The sequence below is a fragment of the Cololabis saira genome, chromosome 10, assembly GCF_033807715.1.
Source record: "Cololabis saira isolate AMF1-May2022 chromosome 10, fColSai1.1, whole genome shotgun sequence".
NCBI classification, from domain to species: domain Eukaryota; kingdom Metazoa; phylum Chordata; class Actinopteri; order Beloniformes; family Belonidae; genus Cololabis; species Cololabis saira.
Genome location: NC_084596.1, coordinates 25,217,923 through 25,245,671, shown reverse-complemented (window position 1 = coordinate 25,245,671; position 27,749 = coordinate 25,217,923). Strand labels below are relative to the sequence as shown.

The following is a 27,749-nucleotide window of genomic DNA, read 5'->3' as shown; positions in this document are numbered from 1 at the left end:
CGTGCGCCCCGTGCAGAGTTTATTGAAAGAGTTCCTCTCCCTCCTCCTCCTCCTCCCTCCTCCCTCCCTCCCTCCCCCCATCCCTCCTCCTCCTCCTCCCCCCATCCTCCCCCCTCCTCCTCCCCGGCAGCAGCAGCCTGGGTGGTCCTCTCCCCTCTCTCTCTCTCTCTCTCTCTCTCTCCACTTTGGTGAGCTGTTGCTTAGCAGCTAATAATAGGCGATGTTTGCAAAGTAATTTGCCTCTTCCTCGGCCAATGGGAGCCGGAGCACTTTTCCATCAAACCTCCCTTTTCAGGATTCGCCGAGGGGCGAACTTCTCCAAAGTGTTGCCGCTCCGGGATCGCAGTTAGACTTGACACGGACGTCCTCCCGCACACAGACTCTCTGCTGCTGCTGCAAAGACCCACCACGACCAGCCACGACCAAAAGCGCACACCACTCCTCTCTTGCAGACGGCAGATTCACGACCCCGCGGGACGAATGAAGACTGGAGGATCTATACGGATTGCGGCGCATAATGTTGGGATGGAGTTTGGAGACGTGCGCGGCTCCGCGGAGGAACAGTGAAGAGCTGCTGCTGCAGGACGAGCTGCGCGTCTATGTTGGATTATTATTACTGACGCTTCTTTTTTCTTCTGAACTCGCACCGCTCCCTCGCCGCATCGCCCCGCTCAGTCCCTCACCCGGACCATGGCCTCGGATCTCGGGGACATCCCGGGGGTCCCGGGGGCCGGTATCTATGGAGGTTTACCCCCGAGCTATGCGCGCTCCTCCGCGCCGCCAGCAGCCCACCCAGAGCCGCTCCGGAGACCCGGCTACTGCCACGCTGCTCTGGCTCTCAAACACATCTCCAAGGTGATCAACAAGCTGCTTCCCGATCTCAGTCGTAGAAACTGAGAAAAAGTCTTGAAAAAAGGTTGATTTGATTGAATTTGTGGAGTTTTTGATGTGCGGGCGCATACATGTGGGAACTTTAAAGCCTGGATTATGGTGTGCGTAAAAATCGACGCAGAGCCTACGCCGTAGGGTTACGGCGTAGGCTCTGCGTCGGTGTAACGCGGAACCATAAATCACCCACCAGGATCTCACCAGACATCATAAACTGCATGCTTTAATGTTTCATCTGAAAAAAAAAAAAAAAACAGGGGAAGGGCGACGAGCTGTAGCCTAATAATAATAATAATTTCAATTTATATAGCGCTTTTCACCTGAAACGACAGATCTCAGAGCGCTTTACAAAGAAGACTAAAAACAAGACTAAGAAAAGCATACAACATACAAAAGCTGTATATGACATTAATGGGGGGCACCCACCATTACAATAATAACAATCCTGTTAACTTTGCTGTGGGTCTTGAATGGGGCATCACTTTTCTAGTCGGTTTCTGTTCCAAAGAGTAGTTTTCGCTTTCAGACGTGCCCCGAGTGCGTGCTTTTTTTTTTTTTTTGGCTTTTGTGCTGTCAGTGGAGAGAGAGCGCACTGGCCCCGAGTCTGTTTGGAAATGTGGTGGGTCCCTGTAAAGGAATTCACTGATTGAGTTTGATCTGACAAAGCATCTTTGGACCGCCCGGATGCTTGGACGTGTTTCAGCATAGCTGAGAGAAGCCACAACACCAGAGCGATGTCCTCTATCTAGCAGCAGTGACATTTGGAAGCGTATGCTTCCCCAGCCCAGGAATATTTGGAGAGGGTAGTCTTTAAACATTACTGAGAAAGAAGTGTTGAAACGTAGTAAAATACAAGCATGCTCATGAAAGACTTTGTGTTCCTTTTTTATTTGCTACCTTTTCTTTATTCAAAGTATGACTTTCACTGTCACTTGTCTTTTTTTCTGAAAACTGGTGATTGCTCAGCTTTTATTTGTCTTCATTGGATCAAACATTGACCAAATCTCCCTATTTAATCTTATTATCTAAAGGGAAAAGAATATTGACACAAGTCTGCCGTTTAAATCTTAAACGTGGGGTGTCACTGGAGATCCTGTCTAGACTCAGATCAGCCCAAGGATGTGTGGGCTTTTCACAGAAGTCAACATGCAGCACAGCATGTACACCAAAGCTTTGTTTAACTTTACAGCAAAACCTTGTTTCAGTTTATTGGGAACCATGCAATCATTTATGGAAACACGTCCAGTGAAATGCTCTGTCTATTAGTTGTCACTGCGCTGCTCAGTTCAGGGTTATTTATTCACACTGGAGACACATGCAACATTACAGGATGCAAAATGTGCCTTCTTGGGCAAAATGTGTGCAGTGATGCATTATTTATGCGTAGTAACTAAACAATCATGTCATTTTCTTGCCCTCCTTCCTGCTTGATATCCAGGGAAAGGCGGTAGGTCAGAAAGCTCCTCTGTGGATCCGGGCGAGGTTCCAGGCCTTCCTGTTCTCCCTCGGCTGCCACATCCAGAGGCACTGCGGGAAGGTCCTCTTTATTGGACTCTTAGTATTCGGGGCTCTGTCTGTGGGACTCCGAGTCGCATCCATCGAAACGAACATCGAGCAGCTATGGGTGGAAGGTGAGTGTACAAAAAACAAAAAGATCTGCCATGCATTTGTGTGAAGCGGCAACAAAAGCATTTCATGTAAGCTTCTCGGTTTTGCTCGAGAGATTCCCCACATATTTTGTGGGTTCACTCTCAGGTCCATGACTGGTGCTTGTACTAAGTTCAGAAGGCATGGCGATGGTTCTGTTTCTGAATGATGATTAAGGGCGGCGGGAGGATGCGGCCTGTCATCTCGGTCCCATGGGAGGGCACCAGGTGACGGACGCGCTGGTTGGTCTGTCTGGACGCTTTAGGGGAGCAGCAGCAAAGCTGGAGATCTCCAGAAGTTTGTTTGAAGTGGTTCAATGACAGTTTGAATTAAGATTAGCTGAATACAAGATTCAGCTACCTTGTTGACACAGTTTTACCACCCAGTCTTGCATTGGGCTGTTTTTATACTTCCTAGTCTGCCATCTCTTTGTACGGCCTTTACCTCAGAAATGCAAACATGTTCCCGGTACTTTTGTCTCTCTTCTATCTGTCAGGAAGGTGCTTATCCCGTAACCATCATCTTGCCTTCAGCACACAATCCTTTACATCAGACAGATCTCATCTGTTTCTTCCCATCGTACTTTTTAAGTTATCTGTACATTTTCAGAGGCAACGGCAACTTTATTTGGTTTTTCACACTGGCCAAATTCCTTTTAAACCCCCAGGCTTTCAGAGCCGGGCCTGATCCCCGCAGCAGATGGACTGTGTGAATGGTTAGCCATCTTTAAGGGCTCTGACCCCTCCCCCCCTTAGCTCTCTGTGTGGTCCCTAACTATTCTTGGATTCCATTCAACAAGAGGCAAGTAGGCACCACCTCCCTAAACCCCCTCCCTCCTCCCTCTCTCTTCCTCACAAGAAGAAAAAATATAAGTGAATGCAGCTGAAGTTTACCCACCTGTTTTGCACGCTCTAAAGCGCCACAGCAGTTGGTGAGTATAAACAGACTCTATAGGGTTTTTTAAGCCCACCGTGTCACTGGAGGACAGGAACAGGCGGCTCTCGCACAACCTGTGTGGAGGTGTTGGAGGACTCCTGCTGCTGGCGTCGGCAGAAGTGTTGAGAGGCTGTGCGCTTCACTTGCACAGGAATTTAAATAAGTGTCTCTATCAGGCAGATTTTAAAAAACAATCTTTGCAAATGTAGTCACTCAAACCACGAGCTGGAGGTGGAAGGAATAGCCTGAATCATGACCAAAAACACAGAACAAGAGGTTGAGTTTGCACTGTTTCCATTTTTCTTTGCTAGTGTAAAGCTTCAGGATTACCTCTTGAGCTAATTAGCTGAGCTGTCTCCTAAAGGAGATGTTTAGATGTTTGTGTGCCAATTGTTTTGCTGTGGGATTCAGAGAGTTGAAGCAGGCAGGCTGAAAGGGAGCGCTGTGCCTTTAAGAGGCTGTGGCTATGTTTCTAAAGTTTCTGCCTGCCTTGTTTCCACCAATAGCCCATTGACAAAGCTGCTAGGGCCTCAATGGAGAGTAAAGTGGTTCAGCAACAAGGAGAGGTTAGTTCTCCCTCTGTCTCTCTTTCACACACACATATACACAAACACAGAGCAACACACACTCATGCACCAGTGCACATGAGCCAGAAACAAGAAGCAGGAATGACATGCTCACAAATACCACAACAGATTTCACATGAAAAGGACTCTAAATATTGTTCTATATCAGTGATTAGATTTCACCGGGGTTTTTGTTATCAATGTATCCTGACTGGAGAGAAAAAGCATGCCCAAAGTAAACATGTAAGCCAGCTCATCCGGAGTTCAGCACATTCAAAGTTTTTCCACATGTATCCTAATTTGTTCAGAGTGAACTAGCTGTGAATTGACACCGTATGTGTTAACACTTCTGCCTCCAAGCCATATGTATTAGGAGCATATGCTTGCTATCATACATTTGTACTAGAAAGAGCTGCCCCCACAGGTTTAACACACACACACACACACAAACGCGTGCACTTGTCATCTTTGTCACCTTTGCCATTTTCAACTTGCCCGTCTGCCTGCTTCAAGTTCCCGTCTGTCTGCGCGAGCTTTGTATCTGTCTGTTTATATTTCTACCTGTCTGTCGGCTCTATGAAGTCAGGCCACCAGGGCTTTTTTTAATTGCTTCCTCCCTCGTACAGGACCAAAACACCGTGAAGCAGAGCAGTCTGGCTAGAAGGAGTAGACAGGGAGAGGCATAGTGGAAGCTTAGAAAACTTTGTGTGTGTGTGTGTGTGTGTGTAATCCATTCTTACCTTCTTTAATTTGATTTGCATCATTTGGTTCCACTTAAGGATTTTTGTGTATCTGCAACATGCACATGGACCGTATATATATATGCCACAAGGCTTAATCTTCAGTCTTCACACCTGTATAGGTAAAACCGACAGCCACGCTATCGGGGTGTTTAGTCTAAAAAGGGGATTAAGGACTGTTTCTGGCTCAGTCTCACATCACCCATCAAAGCACCTTACACCCAAATGGGTTTCTGTTCTGAAGCAGTGAGATGTCTGACTTGTGTTATTCTCTTTGGGTAAAGTTTGCTCACTGGAAACATGCTTAATGCTATCGTTCTTGGTAGAGAGTCGCGATGGTGCAACCTGGGACACAATCAGTATTGTTCCACGAGAAGAAAAGAAAGATCATAAAAAGAGGTGCAGGAAGAAGACAGGGATGAGAGGAGACAAAAAAAGGGGGATGGGGCAGGAAAAGGGTGGAAGGTTTATGGCTAGCTCACGCTTTTTTGTTTTACTGGTATTTTTTCCTGTCTCACTTGAACAAACATCAAGTGTGAGACTGTCTCCGGGTATGTCTTTATTCCACAACAAAGTGTTGCGAGACGGTATGTTTACATAAGAGTGGGTGGTTTCTTTGCCTGAAAAAATTTACTACGATTCAAGCATTTCTTCTTGCACCTTTCCCCGCCCCCCCATACTTTGTTGAGACAGACTGTTTCGGCTCTGGTTCTTGTCTCTTAATGCCCCGCTTGAAAAGCTTATTTAGGAAGTAGAGAAAAGAAATGGGCTACATGTAAAGGAGATGGTGTTTACTCTGACATCAGCTAAACTCATCTTTCTTGGCTACGTTTAGGTGAGGAATAACAGACATATACACAGACTCAAGCTGTCCAAATATGAGTGCAGCGAGTCAGTACCTTGCAGTCGCACCACATGTCCCATAAAAAGGCAGTGTCGAAAGAGGGGAGGTAAAGACCATGCGTGCTCCGCATAAGTGTGAATGCATACTGACTGAGGTGCTAGTTGAGCTCGCAGTTCGGGCGGACAGGATATGAGGAGATCAAGAACTAGATTGATTAGAAGAAAGAAAAAGAGAGGTCGGCTCAGGGAAAACACACCTGAGTTTGCGCAAATGAGCGAATACACACGTGGGCATTTTGGAGTTTGGAGCAGTTTCTCTAAACAAACGTCAGGGCGGCGCAGCAGGTAAATGCTATAATTCATGGGAGTGCACACAGCGCCCCAGTTCAGACACAGAAAGGGAGCTCTATGAGGCATTATTGGAGGTGAATAGTGCGCGGTGGTGCCCCAGCTAGATAAATAAACTCCTAGCGTTCAGGGCCCAGGACCTCACTGGTAGAGAGAACAAACAAGACCAGAGTCAACCTGGGTCACTTCTAAATGTTTATTTCACCCCCTTTCCCTCCATCCTTCAATCCAACACTACCTCTTTCCATCCCCTTTCTCAGCATTCTCCCCGATCACACACACATACACACACACACTTGAGCAGACAGGCCTGGACCACCCCCTAACAAATAAACACACACTAAACAGCAGTGGCTGCATGTGCATTTAACGGACACATGGCTTTTGGCTTCACCAAACAGGAAACACATCGACAGATCCCCACCTATCATCTCTGAAGTGTCGTTTTCGCACATTGTAAAGCAAAAAGGTCGTCACGTGTTTATTGGATAGTGAGAATCAGATGTTTTAAGTGTTCAAAAAATGATCCCTGCGATGTCGTTTTGGTGCCAACCCTTTTATAAAAGCGGCTCTGGACCGCCAGACTCTTTGCTACATTGAACATAGTATTCCTAGAAAGACAGCAAAACAGGATAATAAAACCTCAATCAGTAGTGTGGCACCCTTTCTCCCCAAGCTGAAGAGCAACCTTTGTCTCTGGTCTGGGGGAAATAAAGCGACACCAGTCACCTCCGAGTTTGCATCATTTGGGTCCGTCTTTACACCATGAAAGTATAAAACGTAAAAAGGAGATGGAGACAGAGACCGAACATTTTCTTGGTACTTGCTAGGGGAAAAAAAGAAATGCTCCTTAGGCTCAATAAATTAATTTCTCATCTGAATGAGACCAGCAACGTGGAAAAATTTTGCTTTTCAGGCGGGGATGAATGTATGTTTCAACCACACATTAAGCAGTATTAGCGGTCAGTGGAGTGTCTAATGTGACTATTTTTCACACTGGCCAACACTGCCCATGATTAGCATAATTAGCAGAGGCAAGCCTATACATATGGAAATAGAAAGGGCCTAAATGCCAGCCCCGGTGGAAATTTATGTGTGTTGGCTAACACCACTGGCACATTTGAAAAGTTGAACGTATTTTTCATGTTGTTTTTGCTGTTTTATACAGTGTTTTAGGTTGTGGTTGCAGGACAGATGCATAAGGTGAACGAACACAAACTGAATGGACACTGTGGAACCATTTTCTCGTGTGTTATTGCACAAAAATCCTCCTAACATAGTTCCGCCTTTGACGGTTGGTGAGCAGACACACCGTATTTCTATAGGTAAGATAGCAACATGCCAGCGTCTCTTTCTTGCCCAATGGCTCACCCTCCCACAGCGAACTGTGGCATTGTTTTACAGGCTGGGAAACTTTTGGTCCATTTGCTTTTGTTGTGAGAAAAAAAAGCTCTTTATTTTATTCTTCTGTTTGTTGTGAAACATTTGAAAGAAAGGTCTGGAGCTGTAGTAAAGGGTTGTATGGAGGAGCAGCCCATCTGCTGAGGGCAGCTTGCTTTAGGAGGTTTCCTTGGCTGGGGAATACCATAGAGTCAGACTGGACTTGAGATCCAAAGTCCTGATTCTGGTGGGTCCACATTGTGACAAAGGGCCAAAGAGGGTTTGGGAGATACTGGGTACAAAGCCAGAGGAATTAATTTCCCATTTGTCTCCTTTTAATGAATATAAAACTCAAATGACTTTTCCCCCAGCTGAGAATAAATAAATGAGTAGCATATTGTTGCTTTTCTGTGGTTTCCACAACTTTTTTCCCCTTCAGTGTTTTATGAATGGAAGTTTTGTGTTGGAATCAAACGTGCGCTCCTTCCCATGTTGAGATGCCGAGTAAAGGAGGAAAAGCATCCAATGAATTACATAGCAAGTGAATGCATACATGTCACTTTCAGCCTTCTTCGTCTTGGGTCTTCCTCCGTAGCAGCGTGGGGCCTTTCAGAGGCCCCCTAATCCAGCTAATCTACCACACTGAAGTTCGAAGGCGGCCTGGTCTGACCTAGCATCGTCTGAAACTGGAACCAGGTCTGCAAGAAGCCAGAAACAAGGATAGAATAGAATAGATGGCAGAAGGGTCAGGAGGGGAGGAAATGACAGGAGTTGGTGGAGAGCTGGTCCAGTGTTTACATGAGTGCGCCTACGAGCACACGCGTAGCACACACACTGTCATGCAAACATTTTTGTAGACCCACTGCCATGAAACCTTGTCAGGGCTTGTTATGATAGTTTTCTTCACTCTTCACTTTCCCAGTGTTGCAAGTGCTGTGAAAGCGTCTTTAAGTGGTGCGACTGGTAAACAAATTCACGTGTTGCAACCGAAAGAGTCGGACTTGGAATGATGATGCTATTGATGGTGCAGTTTCCCCAGAAGAAACCAAAAATACCACCCAAAAAACACCCCGATTCTCTGGCGGAGTAATGTTAATTTACCGTTTTTTCCATTTTGATCAACAAAGACAAATATTTCATGTAATAAAATTAACAGCCAGTGGCATGTTTAAAATCCCCCAGTTTCCACACTCAAAGGCGCTTTCTTCACAGGGGTGGGAACATTTCTGGGAACTGTCTCTTTAAGGCTGTTTGGAGCGCCGGCTGAGTGGAGTGGAGGGGCAGAGTAGGGGGTAAGGGGGGGGGGGTTAGAGAAAAGAAAAAGAGTGAGAAAGAGACAGACAACTTCAGAAAGAGAGAAAAAGGAAAGTGAAGGAGAAAGAAAGATAATAAAGAGAGAGGTTCCTGATGGAGCAAGCGGTGAGCTGAGTTGTGTAGCAAAGTTGCTGTGACGCTCCGCAGACTCGGGTGGTTGGGGCCGGACCAGGGGCTGAGGAGAGAAGGCGAGAAAGAGAGCAGAGAGAGGACCGGCTGCTTGGGTGGTCCAGATGGGAGGAACGAGACACAAATAGCTATAATTTACTTCAGGAGGCCTGTAATTACAGAGCCAGAGTCTCTCCGAGCCACCCAGTTCCTGTTGGGATCAAAACCCCTCACTACAGAAGTTAACATATGAAATGTCAAAAAAGGTTTAGCAGATGTCAAGGAAAAGGTTCAATTTTCTAGTATCCCGCTTTGATTGGAAATCTCGGTTGAGATGAACTGTGCATTTAAGGAAGTAGTTTTCTTTCTTTTAACAAGTATACAAGAGTGTCTTAAAGTACTCAAAGTCCTTAAATGTCATTTTTCACACCAGAAGAGTTTCAAAAGGCTTTCAAGATACTTATTACAAATCTTTTGAGATGTGATTCTCTCCCAATAGGACCTTCATGAAAACATTAAATTGAAACATTTTGTTATGGCTTCATTTATCTAATTTTAAAGTATTTTCTATTCAGGAAGTTGGAGGCCTGACCGCAAATAAACAAGGTGACCTGATATCCTCGAACCCCTGCAAGTGTAACCGAAGCCCCCGAGAGCCTGGAAACCTGAAAATATTAGGCCGCGTCTCCGACGCCTCTAGTTCTAACCTGATCTCCCACTTTCGCGGCGTGGGCTGAGTAGTTTGTTTTTTCTTTTCTCCCCATCAATTACAGCAGCCTGTTTCAGGCTGGGGGGAGGTGCAAGCGAGCGTGCGCGAGGGAAAGAGAGGAAAAAAAAAAGACAGAAAGGAGGAGACTGATGGAGAGAAGAGACCTGAAGCGATGGGGGTTGAAAGAAGCAGAGAATTAGATGGTCCAGAAAGAGGTGAAGCCAGGGCTGAGAGCGGCGCAGTGGAAGTGGGGAAAAGAGTGACGAAAATTTGAATTAAGAAGGTGGTAGCCCCTGTTGCCAGACCCCCTCTTTTCTCTCCCTCCCCTCCTTCCTTTTTTCTCTCCGAGGTTGTCATGTAGTGGGGACAGCAAGAGGGGCAGACGGGCTCTCTGTGATCCAGCGCGGCATGTTTCATGTCCACTTGGCACAGGCACAGATCCCCCCGGCTGGCAAACTCTTTTCAGGGCAACCTCCTGTAATTAGGGGGCTTGGCTCTACCACACTGCACAGCATAGCTCTCACTCTTCCTCACTGTTTTTTCATCCTTCCTTCTAACTCTTTTCTGCTCATCACAACCTCGTTAGATCTGTCTCCTTAGATATATTCACTTTTCATCATTTCTTTCTGGCTTTAAAAGCACTTTAATGTCTTTAATCTACATCACTCTCTTCTCTTCTCTTCTCTTCTCTTCTCTTCTCTTCTCTTCTCTTCTCTTCTCTTCTCTTCTCTTCTCTTCTCTTCTCTTCTCTTCTCTTCTCTTCTCTTCTCTTCTCTTCTCTTCTCTTCTCTTCTCTTCTCTAACGAGTCAAGTGTCCACGATGATCTTTTCTGAGTGCATATCCTGCTGCCACAGGCAATACCGTGGAGATCTGGGGGCATCACAAGGCTGGTTTTTACTAACAGGGCACATCTGTTTCGCAGAAGGAGCCAACGAGAAGCTGTATTACTCATTTCTATTGGCCAGACACTGGCTTGTGTGAAGTGCCTTCAAAACCAACACTGGCGAAGGCCAAGGGCGTTGGTCATTATATGTGTGTGTTCTTGTGTAAGAGTGTGCATACAATATGCACGCATTAAGCTCGCATAGTAATAGAATACAAATGTTTTTGCCCTTTTTTTGCGTGCTTTAGAAAAATAACTGTAAAAATATCTATAACGGCCTATTCCTCTCCTCTTTCCTTGTTTCTTTCTAGCTGGCAGTCGGGTGAGCACAGAGCTTCGCTACACCAAGGAGAAGCAGGGAGAGGAGTCGGTGTTTACCTCACAGATGCTCATCCAGACGCCCAAAGAAGAGGGCACTGACATTCTTACCCAAGAGGCTTTGCTGGTCCACATGGAAGCTGCCCTGTCGGCCAGCAAGGTGCAGGTGTCACTGTTTGGAAAGTAAGTGGGCCTTACAACGGAGAAACGTTTGTCATGTTCATGTGTGATAAAGATTTTAATCAAATGTTATTCTCTTTTTCATAGATCGTGGGATCTTAATAAAATATGCTATAAATCAGGAGTGCCTATAATAGAAAATGTCATGATTGAAAGGGTACGTTAACAAAGAAACAATTTTCAGTATTCATTTCTTACCTTTTTGTGGGGTTTAATTGTTCTTCATTTCTGTTTTCTGATCCCAGATGATTGACAAGCTGTTCCCCTGTATGATAATCACCCCATTGGACTGTTTCTGGGAAGGGGCCAAACTGCAGGGAGGCTCTGCCTATTTACCGTAAGTCTGGTAATATTTCCCCTCGGCATAAATCTTGTAGGCACATGAAAACGTTTCATAGAAGGCCTTGGTTCTCCTTAAGCAGTCATAGCGTCCATCTCAGCTGAGTAGAGCTTTTGCTGGAGTCAATAACTTGGGGCGCTTGCTGGATGGAGACATACAGTTGTGCTTTCAGTGGACTGTCAGTGGGCGCTGTGACTGACAGTGGCGGTCAGTAATAGAGTTTTTTTAGGGCCCAGTGAGGGACTGGAGGAGGAGGGGGGTACCCTGACAGAGAGACTCAAAGAGAGAAGGTTAGGGAGAGATGCACCGATGCAAAGGGAGGGATGGAGGGAGAGGAGATGGCTGTAGCAGCAACTGGGTGGTGGATTGGTAGAACGGAGGGCGGGGAGGCGGTGGCGGCAGTGGCGGCGGTGGTGGTGGCAGGGGAGCCCTTTGGGTCAGACAATGGTAAGCATTCTTTCAGTTTACGAGTGAGTGTCCATCAGTGCAGGGGCCCCAGGGGAGGGAGGGGAGGGCGGCTTTGTCAGCTCACGGCTAACACTCGGCATTCTCATGGTAATGCCCCAGGCTCCCAGCTCCCAAGTTGTCCAACAAATAAAATGGGCAGTATTCAAGCCCAAAGTCCCCCGAGAGGGACAGAGGCAGGCTACAAGACAGTTAACAGTGGAGTCTGGGCGTATTTGCAGATTCAAGGTTTTTTTTTTTTTTTTTTTTTTAGTCTCCTTTTTTGTGCAGAACAAAGTTCTCTTGAGAAATAGAGTTGCTGAAAGGATTTTTTTTTTTTGCCATCATCTGAAGTGATATTTCAATTGGGTGCTTACTTTAGAAAGAATTGTTTAGATCGTAGCAGATGTTTCTTTGCAAAGAAATTATTTGTTTATATATCTGTCTGAACTGACAATGTTCTGTTGCATGACAAGCCAGCACATACAGAAACAAACACAAGTTTCCTATCCTTAGCATCTCCCAGTTGGCCTGTGTGAAAGCACCAGAGAGAGAGAGAGAGAAGGGGGTCTTTTATGATTCACACGTCATCCAAGGACTCATGTAATCCATACAAAGTGTTCAACATCTGTTGTTATTTATTAAGTGTTTATTACCCTCTTTTCATTTGGAGCTAAAGAGAAATAGCAGTGGCGACTGACAGCGGCGCAGCTTTAGGCGACTTCTGCTTCAAACGTGTTTCTAAATGTTGAGGCGCACAAAAAAGAAATAAGAAAAAGCGGAAGAGGGAGAGAGGCAGATTGAGGAAAAAGGATGGGAAAGAGAGAGTGAGAGGAAAGGAAAAATGTTGAGGGAACAAAAAGCAGCAATCTATGAAAAAACAAAAGGGTCCAGGCCTGGTTCAGTCAAGCAAAAAGTAGCTGATAAAGGAGTGTCTTTGCAACCAGCAGCAAAAAAGGGAGCCTGGTATGTGGGAATAAGAGAGGGACTCTCTTCATGAGCCATTGGTGGGAGATTGATCCTTGAATTGAGACACTTTTGAATTCTTTTATTTCCTTGTCTTTGTGAGCTGTCCTGAATTACAGAACTGAGGCACAAAACAGCCAACGAGCCGACAATGAGGAAATATTTTCTCAAGTCTAAAATCTTCAATATATCCAAGTTTGACGCTTGATTTCTGTTACTTTAGCTTTAGTTTAACATTAAGATATGACAAATTCCGGCTAAAAATGGATTATAGAAGCAGGAAAAATGAATGAAAACTTTAAATAAAGTGGCGGTACATCATACAGCAATTAGTGTGAGTGTTATATCCATCTCCCCTCATCCCTCACCTATTTTCCCTCTCCCTCCCTTCCGAGCCTCCCTCCTTATCAAGATGTTGGGGAGGCAGAGGTAATTGTTTTGACTCAGTGCAGGGCACTGAGGAATGAAAGTGAGCAGGCAGCCACAGTGCCTTTTCGTTGGGCATTGTGGCAGCGTGAAACAGGATAATAAACGCTATTTTATCCTGTATCTGCAGCTAGCCTCATGCATAGTCCAGTGCAACAAAGGACCAGGGAAGAAACTGAAACGAACGCTCCCCTGTTCCACAGTAAAAGATTAGATTGGGCAGATTAGGATTTATTCTCTGAATTCTGTTTTTATGATGGCGTTGATGTGACTTGTTGATGATGATCAGTGTGCGTCTGCTCTGCAGGGGTATGCCCGATATCCAGTGGATGAATTTAGATCCTGTCAAGCTGATGGAGGAACTGAGTCAGTTCACTTCCCTGGAAGGGTTTAAAGAGATGTTGGACAAAGCCCAGGTGAGACACTGATTCGCGCAACTAAAAAAAAGTAATATTAGTCAATGTCGGCGACTTATTATTGCATGTAAACTTTTTTCTCGTTCACCGCTTCCTCAGGTGGGACATGCCTACATGAACAGGCCGTGCCTCAACCCTGCAGACCCCGACTGCCCTCTCAGCGCTCCCAACAAGGAACAGGAAGAGGTAAAATCAGAAATAAGAATGTAACTTAAACCCGTACAAATGTATGTAAAATATCAGGTACCCGTCTTCCAGAAACACCTGACAAATACTTTCTCCTGTCTTCATCCATTTCCGTCCAATCAGAGTCCTGATATCGCTGGGCGTCTCCAAGGGGGTTGCTTTGGTTTCAGCCAGAAGTTCATGCACTGGCAGGAGGAGCTGATCCTGGGAGGCCAGGCCAAAAACAGCCAGGGTGCTCTGCTGAGGTGTGTACATGTTCAATAAATACATCTGACAATGCCATTTGAGGTTTTCAGATTTCCCTACAAATTTCCTCTTGCCTGATCTGAGGATGTGATAGTAATGATGGGACCGTCACGGGTCAAAGAAACAGCTAATCTACCGCAGAATCAGTGTTTAACTTGTTGCATTTGGCTCTCTATTCCTAACTGTTTGGTCATAGGCCTGATTTAGGGAGCGCTATGGAGATACATTTTCAGTTCCTAAGAACTGTGCAGATACATTCTAGGAATGCCTCACGCTGGGAAGGATCAGTTTCCTGAATGACCCTATCCATGTCTGGGATAGGCCAATTAATGATGACTGACAGCCGCATAAATGCTCCCCCCACGAATGTAATTCTTTTTGCATCAGGGAACAAAAAAGGAGAAAAACACGCAAACTTCTATATAACTTCTGATATCCCACGTTTTTTTCCCCCAATAGTTATGCTTTTTTTTCCTACTGACTACAACTGTATTTGAGAGCACGGCCAGTACAAATGGAGTGACAGCATTGGGTCGGAGCCCAGATCGAGACCCACGCAAGCTCAGCTGAGCCGTGAATGAAAAAAGGATTCCAGCCCCATCTGCATGAGCTACACTTACTCTTTGACGTGATTTACGATCATTTCTTTCACATTTCGAGCTGCACTGCTGCTTGCCGTTACCGGGTGCCAAGAAAACCTGGGGACATCTGGGATCACAGCCCAAAGACCAGCAGACAGACTAGATAACACCTGCTTTTGGTTGTTTACACTGGCAAACAGACAGACATGCAGCCGGGCGGACAAATCCTGGAAGACACAGCACCTGCCTTCAGCCAATCAAAGAGAGGGATACGTCAATACGGTTTAGAGCAGATCTGGGTGATGTTTTAAGCGCTGGGTGTGAGATGGATGGATACAGTCGAGATCCCAGCTCAGAGTAACGCACAGCGAGCCGTGTTTGCAGGGATGTCTTCTTCACTCTAACCCTGTGGGCTTGTCTTTGCAGTGCGGAGGCCCTGCAGACCATGTTCTTGCTGATGAGCCCCAAACAGTTGTACGAGCACTTTAAAGACGACTACGAGATCCACGACATCAACTGGAATGAAGAAAAGGCCACCGCCATCCTCGAGTCCTGGCAGAGGAAGTTTGTGGAGGTGCGAACACACACGCAGATTTCAAGTACAATTAAACGCACATGCTTGGAGAAAAAGCGGGGCAGAAATGGAGATGTTTTGCGCAGGAATTTCCTTCCCCATATGCAGCCTTGTTCTGGCGCGCACACGTACACATACGCTGGGACCTACTCTGTAGTGCCTGAATTCCATCAGTCTTCAGCTCGCTCGTAAAGTGAATCGCAGGGCAGACCAGGGCGCCAGGTTTGTGTGTGTTTGTGTGTGTGTGTGTGTGCGTGTGTGCGTGAGTGTGTGTGTGTGTGTGGTAGGGCAATCATCTCTCTCTGTCAGAGCCCTAGTTATAGGAACAAGCTGTTGCTGTGATAGCTGACACCCACCACAGCGAGGGTTAGGGAAGGAGGGAAGAAAGTGCGGGGCATGTGGAAGGGAGGAGGGGTAACAACCTTCGAACGTAAACTATCGGAGGCACGAGACCTCCCCCTTGAAACGTTAAAAAACAAGAACGGATCAGTTTGAGATGACTTAAAAAAGCGTACGGGGGAAACAACGTTTTGGGGAGCTTTAGTTCATATAAGGCGCGGTGTGCAGAGTACGAGCCATCTGATCCCATCCCTTTCACCTTTGACCTCACAACCTTTGGCATCTGTGCTCATTACTCCTCAGTTGTCATACTTATACATGCACACACACATGCCGCCACATGTAAAAACACACACACACATTCGCACTCACTTTCAGACACTGGAGCATTTTAAAGGGGATAGGCTTTCCTTCTTATAAGACTACTTAAAACATCCGCTAGAAGGAGAAACTATGAGTAACATCAGTGTTTTTAGACCATGCCTTTTGTATAAGAATCTGGTTATTGTGAAAAATCAATTTTTTGTGTATTTTTCTTCTTTTTTCTTTTTTGTCCAACAAAACCTCATAACAATGAATTGTTTCCCCCATAGGTGGTACACGAGAGCGTCCCAGTGAACTCTACTCAGGCCATCCACGCTTTCTCAACCACCACCCTCAATGATATCATGAAATCCTTCTCTGACGTCAGTGTCATCAGGGTGGCTGGAGGATACTTGCTCATGGTGAGCATGCTGATTGATCTGGTTTCTTCATTCTGAGATATAGTCTTTTCTAGTCTTTTCTTTCTACTTTTCTCTAATATTTTTGTGGGCGTCTCCTTTCCAGCTAGCCTATGCCTGTGTGACGATGCTACGGTGGGATTGTGCAAAGTCCCAGGGGGCCGTCGGCCTGGCCGGGGTGTTGTTGGTGGCACTGTCGGTGGCAGCAGGACTGGGTCTCTGCTCGCTGCTCGGCCTCTCCTTCAATGCTGCAACTACACAGGTACATCAAGATAAAGATAGAGATATTCCTTTGATTTACAGTCCAGATTTTGATCTTATTCACGTCAGATCTTCATCCTGACCCTTTGCGTTTTCCATCCCAGGTGCTCCCCTTCCTGGCGCTCGGGATTGGTGTAGATGACATGTTTCTGTTGGCTCACTCCTTCACAGAAGCAGGAAGTAACATTCCCTTTAAGGTACTTTTAAATGCCTCCTCTGTTCTTCTCACCTGTGTTCTTCTCCCCTCTTCCTGCCTCTAACTTGCTTCTGTTTTGTTATTTGTGTGTGTAAAGGAGCGGACAGGAGACTGTCTGCGGCGCACCGGCACCAGCGTTGCTCTGACCTCCATCAACAACATGATTGCGTTCTTCATGGCCGCCCTTGTGCCGATCCCTGCCTTGCGAGCGTTCTCGTTGCAGGTACGTTATGCGCGCACACGATCACGTGTAATGACACAAACACAACAAAGCGCACAATCGCACTCTGTGGGACCTGAGGCTCTTTTGAAAATGAAAGACATAACTTAAAAGTGACATTTATGCAGAAAAGGAAACTCTTTGTTCTCTGTTTTATTGCCACTTCGCCTAGAGGGCAGACTTTTTCTTTTTTTTTTGTGGGTTCATGTCTTTGCGTGTGTATATGAATGTCTGTGTGTGTGTGTGTGTGTGTGTGTGTGTGTGTGTATTAGAGATTACTCAAAGCAAAGAGGGTGATGAACAGACTTAGAGAGGCAGAGAGAGAAAGAAGGAAAAGGAGGGAGGAGTGGAACAGTATATCACTGGCCTGTCAAGGCACTTTTCTCTGATCTGCGACTAACTGTGGGTGGTCTGACACAAGCACTCACATAAACATAGATGTACACACACTGAAAACCACACAATAGAGTGCCACCTCTTAGGGTGGGGGAGTTGTAAGGGGGTACGGTAGAATTAACAGTAAAGAGTTGGTTTCGCTCAGGCTCACAACATATACGTCCCCCCCGGAAGCTGGTCTTAATCTCTTCTCACGTGCTAATCGTCTGCTTTCCCCTCTTGCATTTCTCTCCCCAGGCTGCCATCATAGTGGTGTTTAACTTTGCCATGGTGCTGCTCATCTTCCCCGCCATCCTCAGTCTGGATCTCCACCGGCGTGAGGACAAGCGCCTGGACGTGCTCTGCTGTCTGTACAGCCCCTGCGCCGACCGCGTCATCCACCTCTCGCCGCAGGAGCTCTCGGACGCCGGGCAGCAGCCCCACACGGCCACGACGGGGACGGCTCACACACACCAGTACGCGGCAGGATCCACCATCACCACCAGCACCCAGATCACCACGACCGTGCAGGCGTTCACGCAGTGTGACGCAGCCGGTCAGCATATCGTTACGATCCTTCCACCCACATCTCAGATCTCCACCAGCCCTCCCTCCATCATCGTCTGCCCCACCTCGCAGGCTCAAGGTAGATACGACCAGATGATCAGAAAATATTTGTTGGGATTGGTTAGGGCTGTGCGATTAATTGATTTTTAAATCGAAATCGGATTTATTAATCAAGACGATTTAAAAAAAAAAGGAAAATCGGAAAATCGATTTTCCTTTTTTGCAGCTGGCTGCATTACAGACAGAGCTCGTCTAGTCATCTTTGTTTGGTCAAGAAAATTGTAAATGTTGTCACTTTACTAAACTCAAGGAGGATTTACAGTATCTTTCAATTGCACTTCATTCCCAATAGGGACATTTATTTGCTATTTTTCTTTAAAAATAAAGATAAAATATTTGAAACAATTTATTCCATTGTCTTTTGTAGTTTTACCAAAAAAAAAATCGAAATCGAAATCGAAAATATTTTTGTCCAAAATCGCCCAGCCCTAGGATTGGTATTAAAAAAAGAATCTTAACACTTATTTCTTGCTTGTGTTTTAGCCACCTCCCCCTCCCCGACCACGGCCTCTGTGCCGGACCCGTACGGCTCCCAGCTCTTCACCCCGACCTCCAGCTCCACGCGAGACCTCTTAGCTCAGGTGGAAGACTCCAAATCAGGGAAGAAGTGTGTCCCGCTACCGTTCCTCCACTGGAACCTCTCCAGCTTTGCCAGAGAAAAATACGCCCCCCTGCTCCTCCAGCCGAAGAGTAAAGCCATTGTGGTCGTCCTCTTCCTGGGCCTCCTGGGCCTCAGCCTGTACGGGACCACCATGGTGCACGACGGCCTTTACCTGACCGACATTGTGCCACGCGACACCAAGGAATATGATTTCATCGAAGCCCAGTTCAAGTACTTCTCCTTCTACAACATGTACCTGGTCACCATGGACGGATTTGACTATGCCCGGTCTCAGAGGCTGCTGATTCAGCTGCACAACTCCTTCAACTCTGTCAAATACGTGGTCAGAGACAGCGACAACAAACTACCCCGCATGTGGCTGCACTACTTCCAGGACTGGCTCAAAGGTAAAAACTCAGAATTTGTAATGTTTTGTAATGATTATGACTCAGATCGTAGCTCTTAGTCCCCCGTGAGAGTTTCTCCAGCAATGATGTGGGAACCTGGTCCAGGGGACAGCAAGTTTTTTCAGGTGTGCTTTTTACTAGGGACAGGAGCAAGCAGCGGGGGTGTGGATGTGGGGGTGTAAATGTGCAAAGGGTGATGGAAAGTTCAGTCATGCTGTTTCCCTCCCTCCACCTGGGCTCAGGGGTGATGTAGTAGATGATTCGAGGTCAGAGGTTATCTTTGCGTGTGTGTGTGTGCGTGTGTGTGTGTGTGTGTGTGTGTGAGTGTGAGTATGTCCTTAGGTTAGAATGTCAGAGGCCCAGTCAAGAGGAAGTAATAGCCAAGAGGTCAATCACATCCAACTTTGGGGGAGAAAAAAAAATAGAAAAGAAACTAAATGTTTCACATTTTTGGCATCACTGCTGTTGTAAAGAGACATGCAGGAAAAAAAGATGTTTGTAATTCTATGGTAATGGAAATCAAAGCATTCACAACAACTGTAATAATTCTTCCTCTCTGTGTGTTTTACGTCACACGTAGGTCTTCAGGCTGCTTTTGATGCCGATTGGCAGGCGGGCAGGATTACCGCTGACAGCTATAGGAACGGCACGGAAGATGGAGCTCTGGCTTACAAGCTCCTCATCCAGACCGGTTCCAAGAAAGAGCCTTTCAACTACAGCCAGGTACCTTTAAAACCAGCACGGAAAAACCAAAAACACGCAACTTTCAAACAGATAAACAGATGTCAATGTCATGACAGATTCTATGGCGTTCTGAATGTTCCATTTTGAATCGTTTCTTTTATAGCTGACCTCTCGACAGCTGGTGGATGCGGAGGGTTTGATCCCCCCTGAGGTCTTTTATATTTACCTGACGGTCTGGGTCAGTAATGATCCTTTGGGCTACGCTGCGTCCCAGGCCAACTTCTACCCCCACCCCAGAGAGTGGATTCACGACAAGTATGACACTACTGGGGAAAATCTGCGCAGTAAGTGTTTGTTGTTTTGAGTTTTTGTCTTAGCTTTAATTTAAGAGTCTATACACCTGGAAATGTCTTGCCGGATCAACCAAATTAATCTTCTCATCATCTTTTGCAGTCCCGGCAGCAGAGCCACTGGAGTTTGCCCAGTTCCCTTTCTACCTGAATGGCCTCCGCCAGGCCAGTGACTTTGTGGAAGCCATTGAGAGCGTGCGGGCCATTTGTGACGAGTTTAACCGAAAAGGTGTCTTAAACTACCCCAACGGATACCCGTTCTTGTTCTGGGAGCAGTACATCGGCCTCAGACACTGGTTCCTGCTGGCGATCAGTGTGGTGCTGGCTTGCACCTTCCTGGTTTGTGCCATTCTCCTGCTCAACCCCTGGACCGCTGGCATCATCGTAAGTACACAGTCGTCTTCTTCTGCCAGCACTTTTTCATCCCGTCCTCCACTCTCTCTCCTCTTCATTCTTTCTTCTCGCCTCCTCTCAGCATAGTCATGCTGTTTAGTGGCCTCTTTTTCTCTGCAGAAGGATGTTATAGATGCACACAGAACTACACACAAACACAGGGAAATAGTTATTATAATATAGACTTAGCCAACTTTACAAAAAATATAGGAAATGCAAAGAAGCATGGCAGGCTTCCCCCTCCTAAAGCCTCTGCTCCCTCACTCTCCCTGTCAGAAGAGAGGGGGAGATTTGCAGACAGGACATATTTGTCCAGTTGCAAGCTTGGCCTGTTCAGCCCATCCATCAGGGATATTTGTGAGAGAGAGGCAATGACATAATCTGAATGCACGAGCCAGTGGGACCCACATATCCTCACTGAGGGTCTGTAGCGCAACAAGAGCATGTTTCAGCAGGCAGGTGGTTACATTTAAGTGTACTACCTAGCACTACCTAGAAGTAGAGAGCAAAAGACGACATGCTATGTATGGTTTCCTTGCAAAGATCAGTCTTTCTTGTCATCTTGGGTAGTGTCAATCATTTCATACCTTAGGGGAAAAATATGACAAAGAGAGGGAAGGAAGACAAAGGAGACAAGGGGATGCTGTTAGCCAGAGGCTAGGAAATCTGATCCCATGCGCTTGAGATCTTGAGCTCTGGGACCCACGCTGTGTGGTCCGAGTAGGCAAAAAGGCCTAGCTCAGTCAAAAAACAAGGACATAATCACTTTGTGATATTACTTAACTAAATGTTCCTTTACCGACTCATTGTTTTTCAGTCATAGAGAACTTAATTTTTGCCTGTAACACTTCATTTCCTTGTGTGTGTTTCAGGTGTTTATCTTGGCCATGATGACTGTGGAGTTGTTCGGCATCATGGGTCTGATTGGCATCAAGCTCAGTGCCATTCCTGTGGTCATACTGATTGCCTCAGTGGGCATCGGAGTGGAGTTTACTGTTCACATCGCTTTGGTAAGTTGGTAGACTTAAACATCTGTTTTATGTCATACCTGATGCTGCTGATCTGTGAGGCTTTGCATAAGTCAAGGAAGGAATACATTTGAAAAGTACTGTAATTTTTAGCCATGAAGTTCAAATCAGTACAAAGCAGAAACTCTTGTGGCTTCATGACTGTAATGGAAAGTGATTAAGGTAAAATGTTTGTGATTAAGTGTGTACTTTTGGCCTGCTCCGTGTTGGCTAAGCTCCCGAAGCGTAGTAATCCTCAACAAAACCAAATATCTCAAAGCTTTCCTCCGCAGCAAATACGAGTTTTGTGCAACTGGCAAGATTTCCAACTAAGTTCTCCTCCCCGCCTTCCCCTCTGCCGCAGGGTTTCCTGACAGCGATTGGCAACAGGCACAAACGCTCTGCAGTTGCATTGGAGCACATGTTTGCCCCGGTGGTTGATGGCGCCATTTCCACGTTGCTGGGTGTTCTCATGCTGGCAGGATCGGAGTTTGACTTCATCATGAGGTGAGATGCGATGTATATCTGTGTGCGAGCGTGTAATGTGTACGTGTGCGGCCTTTTGTATGTTACAATTAAGAGTCAGTGATGAGATTTTGCACTGATGGCGTGTGTTTGAATGCATTTGGAGAGGGAAGTCTTGGGGAGGGGCTGTGAGCTGGATGCAGGTGGAAAAGATACATCCCTATTTATGCATGCAGGCATGCACAAAAAAGTGACAACTATGCACCTGGTTCTGTCACTCCAGACTCACGCACACATATCCCCAACCACGCAGCGCAACAAATAGGGAAAACATCAAGGGTGTGTTACAGCTGCTTGTAAACATGGAAGTGTTCTGCTCCCTATTGGGTGGTGTCTTTCTCTCTTTCTTTCACTCCATCTCACGCACAGAAACACACACACACACACACACACACAAAGGAATCTGTAAAAATTCCTGCCTCCCATCCGGCATTCTCTCCCTCCATATTAGATGCCGTAATAAAAAGCGGAGCTAAATTTGAACTGGCCAGCCAGTCAGATGGTCTGCAGCCCACCAACAGGCAGCATTCTGCTCTCTCGGTCTTTATGCGTACATATGTGCATGTCTACATGGTTGAGTGTAAATCATGTGTATTTGCGCTCCCATGTGTATGTTTTCTACCACTGCTTCATGGTCAGAGTGGAAAAAAAGGCAAATAGCTCCATGTTTTCCAGCTTAAAGTGGTCTCGGCCCAAACCCGAAACCACAGCCTTGAGCTCAGAGACTGCAGCAGGCCTCCGTGACATTAAAAGCACGGTTTCTCTGCAGAAACAGAGACAGAAGCAGAGGAAGGAGGAGGAGAAGACGTACTCTGAGGGTGGCTGCTTTGCAAGGATATGAGATCCTTGTGGGTATGGGACTCTATCAGTGGATAATGAATAGATCCCCCACGGAATTGTGAATACGGAGAAGTGAAGAAAAAATTGGAAATATATAGGGAAGTGGGATTGCCATTAAGGGAGTTAGCGGGGTAATTTTCTGGATCTTGGTTCTCCTTTGCTGTCCAAGATAGCATTGTGAGATGATGGGGTAAGGCAGAGGGTCTAATCTCTGTTGGAGGTCTTGTTTAGCTGTAGCTCTAGCTGTGGTCGGGTGAATGGGGTGAGCCAAGGCGGCCTAGCTGGGGAGTAGCATAAATATACTGCTGTAAACATCTCCTGGCCTTGCAATGCACTGAATAAACAGCAAGCCCGATTCAACTGTGCACAAACACACACACTTAGGTGGAAAGAGGAGAAATGCACATATGTACGGTCATGTAAACACTTAGGATCTCTTTCTCACAGACACATGTACACACACGACTCCCCAGGCCTGACAACGACTGGAAAAGATTACAGTTTAAATCAACAACAGAATTCCTGTCAGTGAGACGCTGATGGAGGTCCCACCATCATCTCTTTCTGTCTTGCCTTCCTGATCCTTTCTTTTTTTAACATCTTGTAAAAAAGTTTAAAGGTGGTTATTGAATAAAAAAGTGGAAACTAGTATGATGCCATGAAAACATTGATACATTTGTGAACTCACTGGCATGCTGACCCGTGTCTGCAGGCCCAGGGTGCAGAAACGGGTGCAAATGAGGGTCTAAAAAGCTACTCCCAAAATCTAGACCGTGGATATTCTTTCTGAATAGGGACTTTTTGTAGTAATACATTCTACGATAAAGGATGTTTCCATATCACTCCACAGCTATTATCCATGTCATTTCTGGCTTTTCCCTCCCATCATACCAACATCATCACTTTGTTGTCCTCCGTCTCTCTTTCACCTCTTCAAGTACGATGGATGGTCTCTGTCTGTCGCTGTCTTCAATGCTCTCTGTTCGTGTTTAAGTGGAGTCCTCTCTAATTTTCTTTGGGAGCTCTTTCTTGTGGCCTGCCTCCACCCCTGGCCTCCTCAGAGCACCACTGAGTCGCATGCACGCACAAAAATACGCACGCTCACGCGGGCAAAAACAGAGTGAGAGAAAGTCTTGTAGCAGCAGAAGAAGAAGCATCAAAGCGTGTTTTAGTTGGGCTGAGTGGGGAATCAGATTTACACCCTCCTCCCCCCCCAGCTCCTTTGATACACAAACACTGGGCTTTCCCTGCCTCCGTCCCCTGAGCTTCTATTCCTCATGTGCCAGCTACGTGTGAGTGCTTGGAGTAATGTACCCCCCTTTTTTTATTACATAAAGAGAAAAGCTGCACAGATTATATTAATAAACTGCCAATGTATGTGAAATGATAAATATTTCATGCTTTGTGTAAAAGTGTCATATACTTGGCTGACATTAAATCCATCTGCACTTCAGCCACATCCCAATAAATCTGAAGATGTGAAAGAAAACAAGAGTAAATAGATGGCTCTGTGTGACTGTGACTACGTGCGGATCGTGCCTCATTTATTTTGTTTTATTAAAGTCCCGCGTTGTTCTGTTTTTCAGGTATTTCTTTGCCGTGCTAGCAATCCTGACCGTTTTGGGGATGCTGAACGGCTTGGTTCTTCTCCCGGTGCTCCTGTCCATGATGGGCCCCCCAGCTGAGATCAGCCAAGTCGACAACGCCAGCTGTCTGCCGACCCCCTCCCCCGAGCCCCCTCTGCCGCCGCCCATGGCCCACCACGGGTACTACGCGGGCCACCACAACCCGCGCTCATCTCGCCAACAAGCCTTTTCCGAGTCATCTGACTCCGAGTATTACTCTGAGTTGACCACCACGTCAGGGATCGGCGAGGAGGATTATAAGCACTGTGACCGGAGCGCATACCTGGCGTCACATACCGGCATTCCACCTGCAACATCTCATATACTGCTGGAGGCCAGCAAGAATCCCAGCTTCCCCAAACTCACGGTATGATGCACTGCCACATAGATGTGTATAGACCAGGGGTCGGCAACCCGCGGCTCCAGAGCCGCATGCGGCTCTTTAGCGCCGCCCTAGTGGCTCCCTGGAGCTTTTTCTAAAATGTTGGACCTTTTTTTTTCCTTTTTTTCTTCTTTTTTTTCCTTTTTTTCTTTTTTACTCTTTCTTTTCTTCTTTTTTTCTTTTTTCTTCTTTTTTCCCTTTTCTTCTCTTTTTTCTTCCTTTTTCCTTTCCTTTTTAATCTCGACATTTCAACTTTTTTCTCAAAATTTTGACTTTTTTCTCGACATTTTGACTTTTTTCTCGAAATTTTGACTTTTTTCTCAACATTTCAAGTTTTTTCTCAACATTTCGACTTTTTTCTTGACATTTCAACTTTTTTCTCAAGATTGTACTTCAAGATTAATCTTGACATTTCGACTTTTGTCTCGAAATTTCAACATTTTTCTCGACATTTTGACTTTTTTCTCGAAGTGCATAATGAAAAAAAAATCTTCCCCCAGTTATAACTAATATAGTTACATGCAGCATGTGTTGCCTTCATTCTAAGGCTTATACAAGACTTTTCATTTTTTGCGGCTCCAGACATATTTTTCTTTTGTGTTTTTGGTCCAATATGGCTCTTTCAACATTTTGGGTTGCCGACCCCTGGTATAGACATTGGTAGCTCATCCTTAAGCTCTGTAAAACTACTCTCTTCTCTTAAAGTAATGCATCAACTTGTGTTTTTTAGGTGGTGAAGCCATTCAGAGAAAACACTGCAGGTGGAAGGATCGAACCTTTAAGTGAATCCTCTCTCAACGCGCCGCTTGGCTCCCAGGTCACGTGCTGGGATGGAAACAAGCGGGAGCAGCTGAGCGACCTCCAGAGAGCGCAGGCTCAGCCCGCGCACCACTTACCCAGTGACAGTGCTCAGTTTCCCGGGAGAACTTGTGAAAGCGGCCCCAGGCTGCAGAACGGCAGAGGGCCTCTGCCAAACAGGACTAAAGGGCCGAGCTACGGCCATAGCAACTCCGCCCTGCCGACGCAACAAGTCTCCGCTGGGAGACCCGTTACTATGGTTACAGCCACAGCCTCGGTGACGGTGTCTGTGCATCCAACCTTGCCAGGAGCGACATACGAAGGCTACATGCATGAAGGTTTTGACATGGACAGTGAGTCGGACTGTTTCGAGGTCACTAAAAGGACTTGTGGTGACAAAACAAACTTTTCATGCAAGAGAGACTCTCTAGAGCTCCAGGACTTGGAAGCAGCACAGGGAAAATCAGAGTATCCACTCGGCAAGACACAAGGTGAATGAAGTTTCACCAAATTATCATGACGGACAGTGAGAGTTTTGCTTATGCGCCTCTTTATTCTGTCTACTTCTGATGATGAAGATTCAAGTATCCAAAAGTTGCTGGAATCTCTCACACAGCGGGCGCTCTCACTTCCAGTGTCTGACACCTAGAGCAGCTCCATGTCCACACGGTGTCACATCATGCCTTGAACTCTCAACTGTACATAGACTCCACTCAAAAAAGAGAGGATTCATATCAAGGACATAAAAAAAAACAAATCTTTGTTGTAAGAATGATATAAATATATGAGTATATATTTTAATACTAAAAAAGAGGGAAGCTATTTAAAAGAGTACTGTATAACTTGGGCATACTTTTGTGTAAAATTTCAGATGTATAAAATTATTCTGATGTGGGTTGGTGAATTTTCCCTCCCATACTGTATAGAATAAGAAATGTGCTATATGTTTTCATGAAAAAAAAAGTCAGATGTTTTTAAGGTATTAGGCTATTGAAAATACATGGTCAGTGTTTTATTTCTATTTGTATTGTTGTGTTCTTATTGCTGCTACCCTTCAAAATAATTTTAAACATTTTGCCCTAAAAAGTGCAGTACCTCCTCCACCCCCTGATTCAAAAGTGGCTTTCACAGTATGGTGCTGTGATTTACTCTGTTGCATATGTACACATATTCTGTTACAGTGTGCGCTGTTAAAAAGGCAGTCTTCCACAGGAGAGACCTTTTTTTTGACCTTAGTAACCGCCGTGCCTTCAGTGTGTCCCCCTCCTCTTGTTGCAGTGTCTAGAGCTCAGTATTATGTTCTCGTTTTGGTTTCAAATATGTATTTGTCTCAAGACGCAGAATGTTTGTCAAGAGGCAGTAGATGACTGTATTTTCTCAGTTGTCACTATCTGTTTTGTGTTGTTTGTGATCAGCCAGCCATCATGTTGGCAGCACCATGCCTGATTCAGATTTACCTGCTTATTCTGTGTCAAGGCATCCCATGCTCCACAGATTTAAACTACTTGAAGGAGCTGTGATGTGGTTTTTTTTTTACCCCCCCTTCAGCAGTTTTTGTAAGCTCTACAGTGGGTGATGTTTGTTTTTGTCACTTTGTGTTCGACAAAGTGTTGTTCGCCTCCTGGTATTGGTATCTTAAAAAAAAAGGGAATTATAAGATTCAAAGGGATTTATTTTACTTAATTTTCTTTTTTTTTCCTTTAGTGGCTGCTGTCGGGTTGTAACAGTCTCATGTTCTTGTGACTCTGTGCAATTATTACGTTACGTAAACTGGTTCGCTTCTTCTTCGCGCCTCAACCTGCTTTTGCTCACTTTCTAATCTTTCACTCTGTTTGTTAATTGCAACCCTACACGTGCCACAGAACACGTTCTCTCACTCGTAGGATTCTCATTCAGTATTGGTCTCGTCACTGCCAGGTTCCTTTTGCAGGGATAAACTTGCAATTTTTTTATTATTATTTTTTAAATCTCATCCAATAAGTGGCAGCTTTTATTGCTTTTTTTATTTTATTTTATTTTTTTTCATTTTGGCAGTTGTGAATAATTAAGCAAAACAAACAAAGCACCATTTATAGTGTGACAGAAGACAGCCAGGAGGTCAGATGCTGATGAGGAGTTTACGGGGGAGGGAGGGGGGTTGGGGAGTTTAGGGGTAAACTCCTGCATTGGTTATAGTTTATTTCAAAAACCTGTTAATGTCATGCCATATAAATTATTTATATTGAAAAATTTTATTTTTGTAGTTTGTACAGATGCTCGTATCTAGACTGAAGTTCTATTTTTAAAGAGTAAATATATATTATATATAAATATATCTATTTGTTGCGGAGTTTGCTTTTGTTTTATTGTTTTGTTCT

General features: G+C 45.6%; 1 protein-coding gene across 2 annotated transcripts; it reads left to right on the top strand.

Moving 5' to 3' along the window:
* Positions 1–261: 261 nt before the first annotated feature.
* Positions 262–27,733, top strand: ptch2 (patched 2). 2 transcript variants are annotated; one of them, XM_061732253.1, is made up of 22 exons: positions 262–855; positions 2,327–2,519; positions 10,675–10,864; positions 10,949–11,018; positions 11,107–11,198; positions 13,345–13,453; positions 13,553–13,639; positions 13,763–13,884; positions 14,893–15,040; positions 15,973–16,104; positions 16,208–16,363; positions 16,467–16,559; positions 16,656–16,781; positions 17,412–17,799; positions 18,264–18,788; positions 19,369–19,511; positions 19,636–19,816; positions 19,926–20,206; positions 21,088–21,225; positions 21,587–21,729; positions 24,174–24,579; positions 25,325–27,733. In XM_061732253.1, the coding sequence occupies exons 1-22, from the start codon at positions 691–693 to the stop codon at positions 25,889–25,891; spliced, it is 4,455 nt and encodes a 1,484-aa protein (XP_061588237.1). In that variant the 5' UTR covers positions 262–690; the 3' UTR covers positions 25,892–27,733. The 2 variants fall into 2 exon arrangements, with proteins under 2 accessions (XP_061588237.1, XP_061588239.1); XM_061732255.1 differs by lacking the exons at positions 262–855; positions 2,327–2,519 and adding an exon at positions 3,361–3,466.
* The last annotated feature ends 16 nt before the right edge of the window (positions 27,734–27,749 follow it).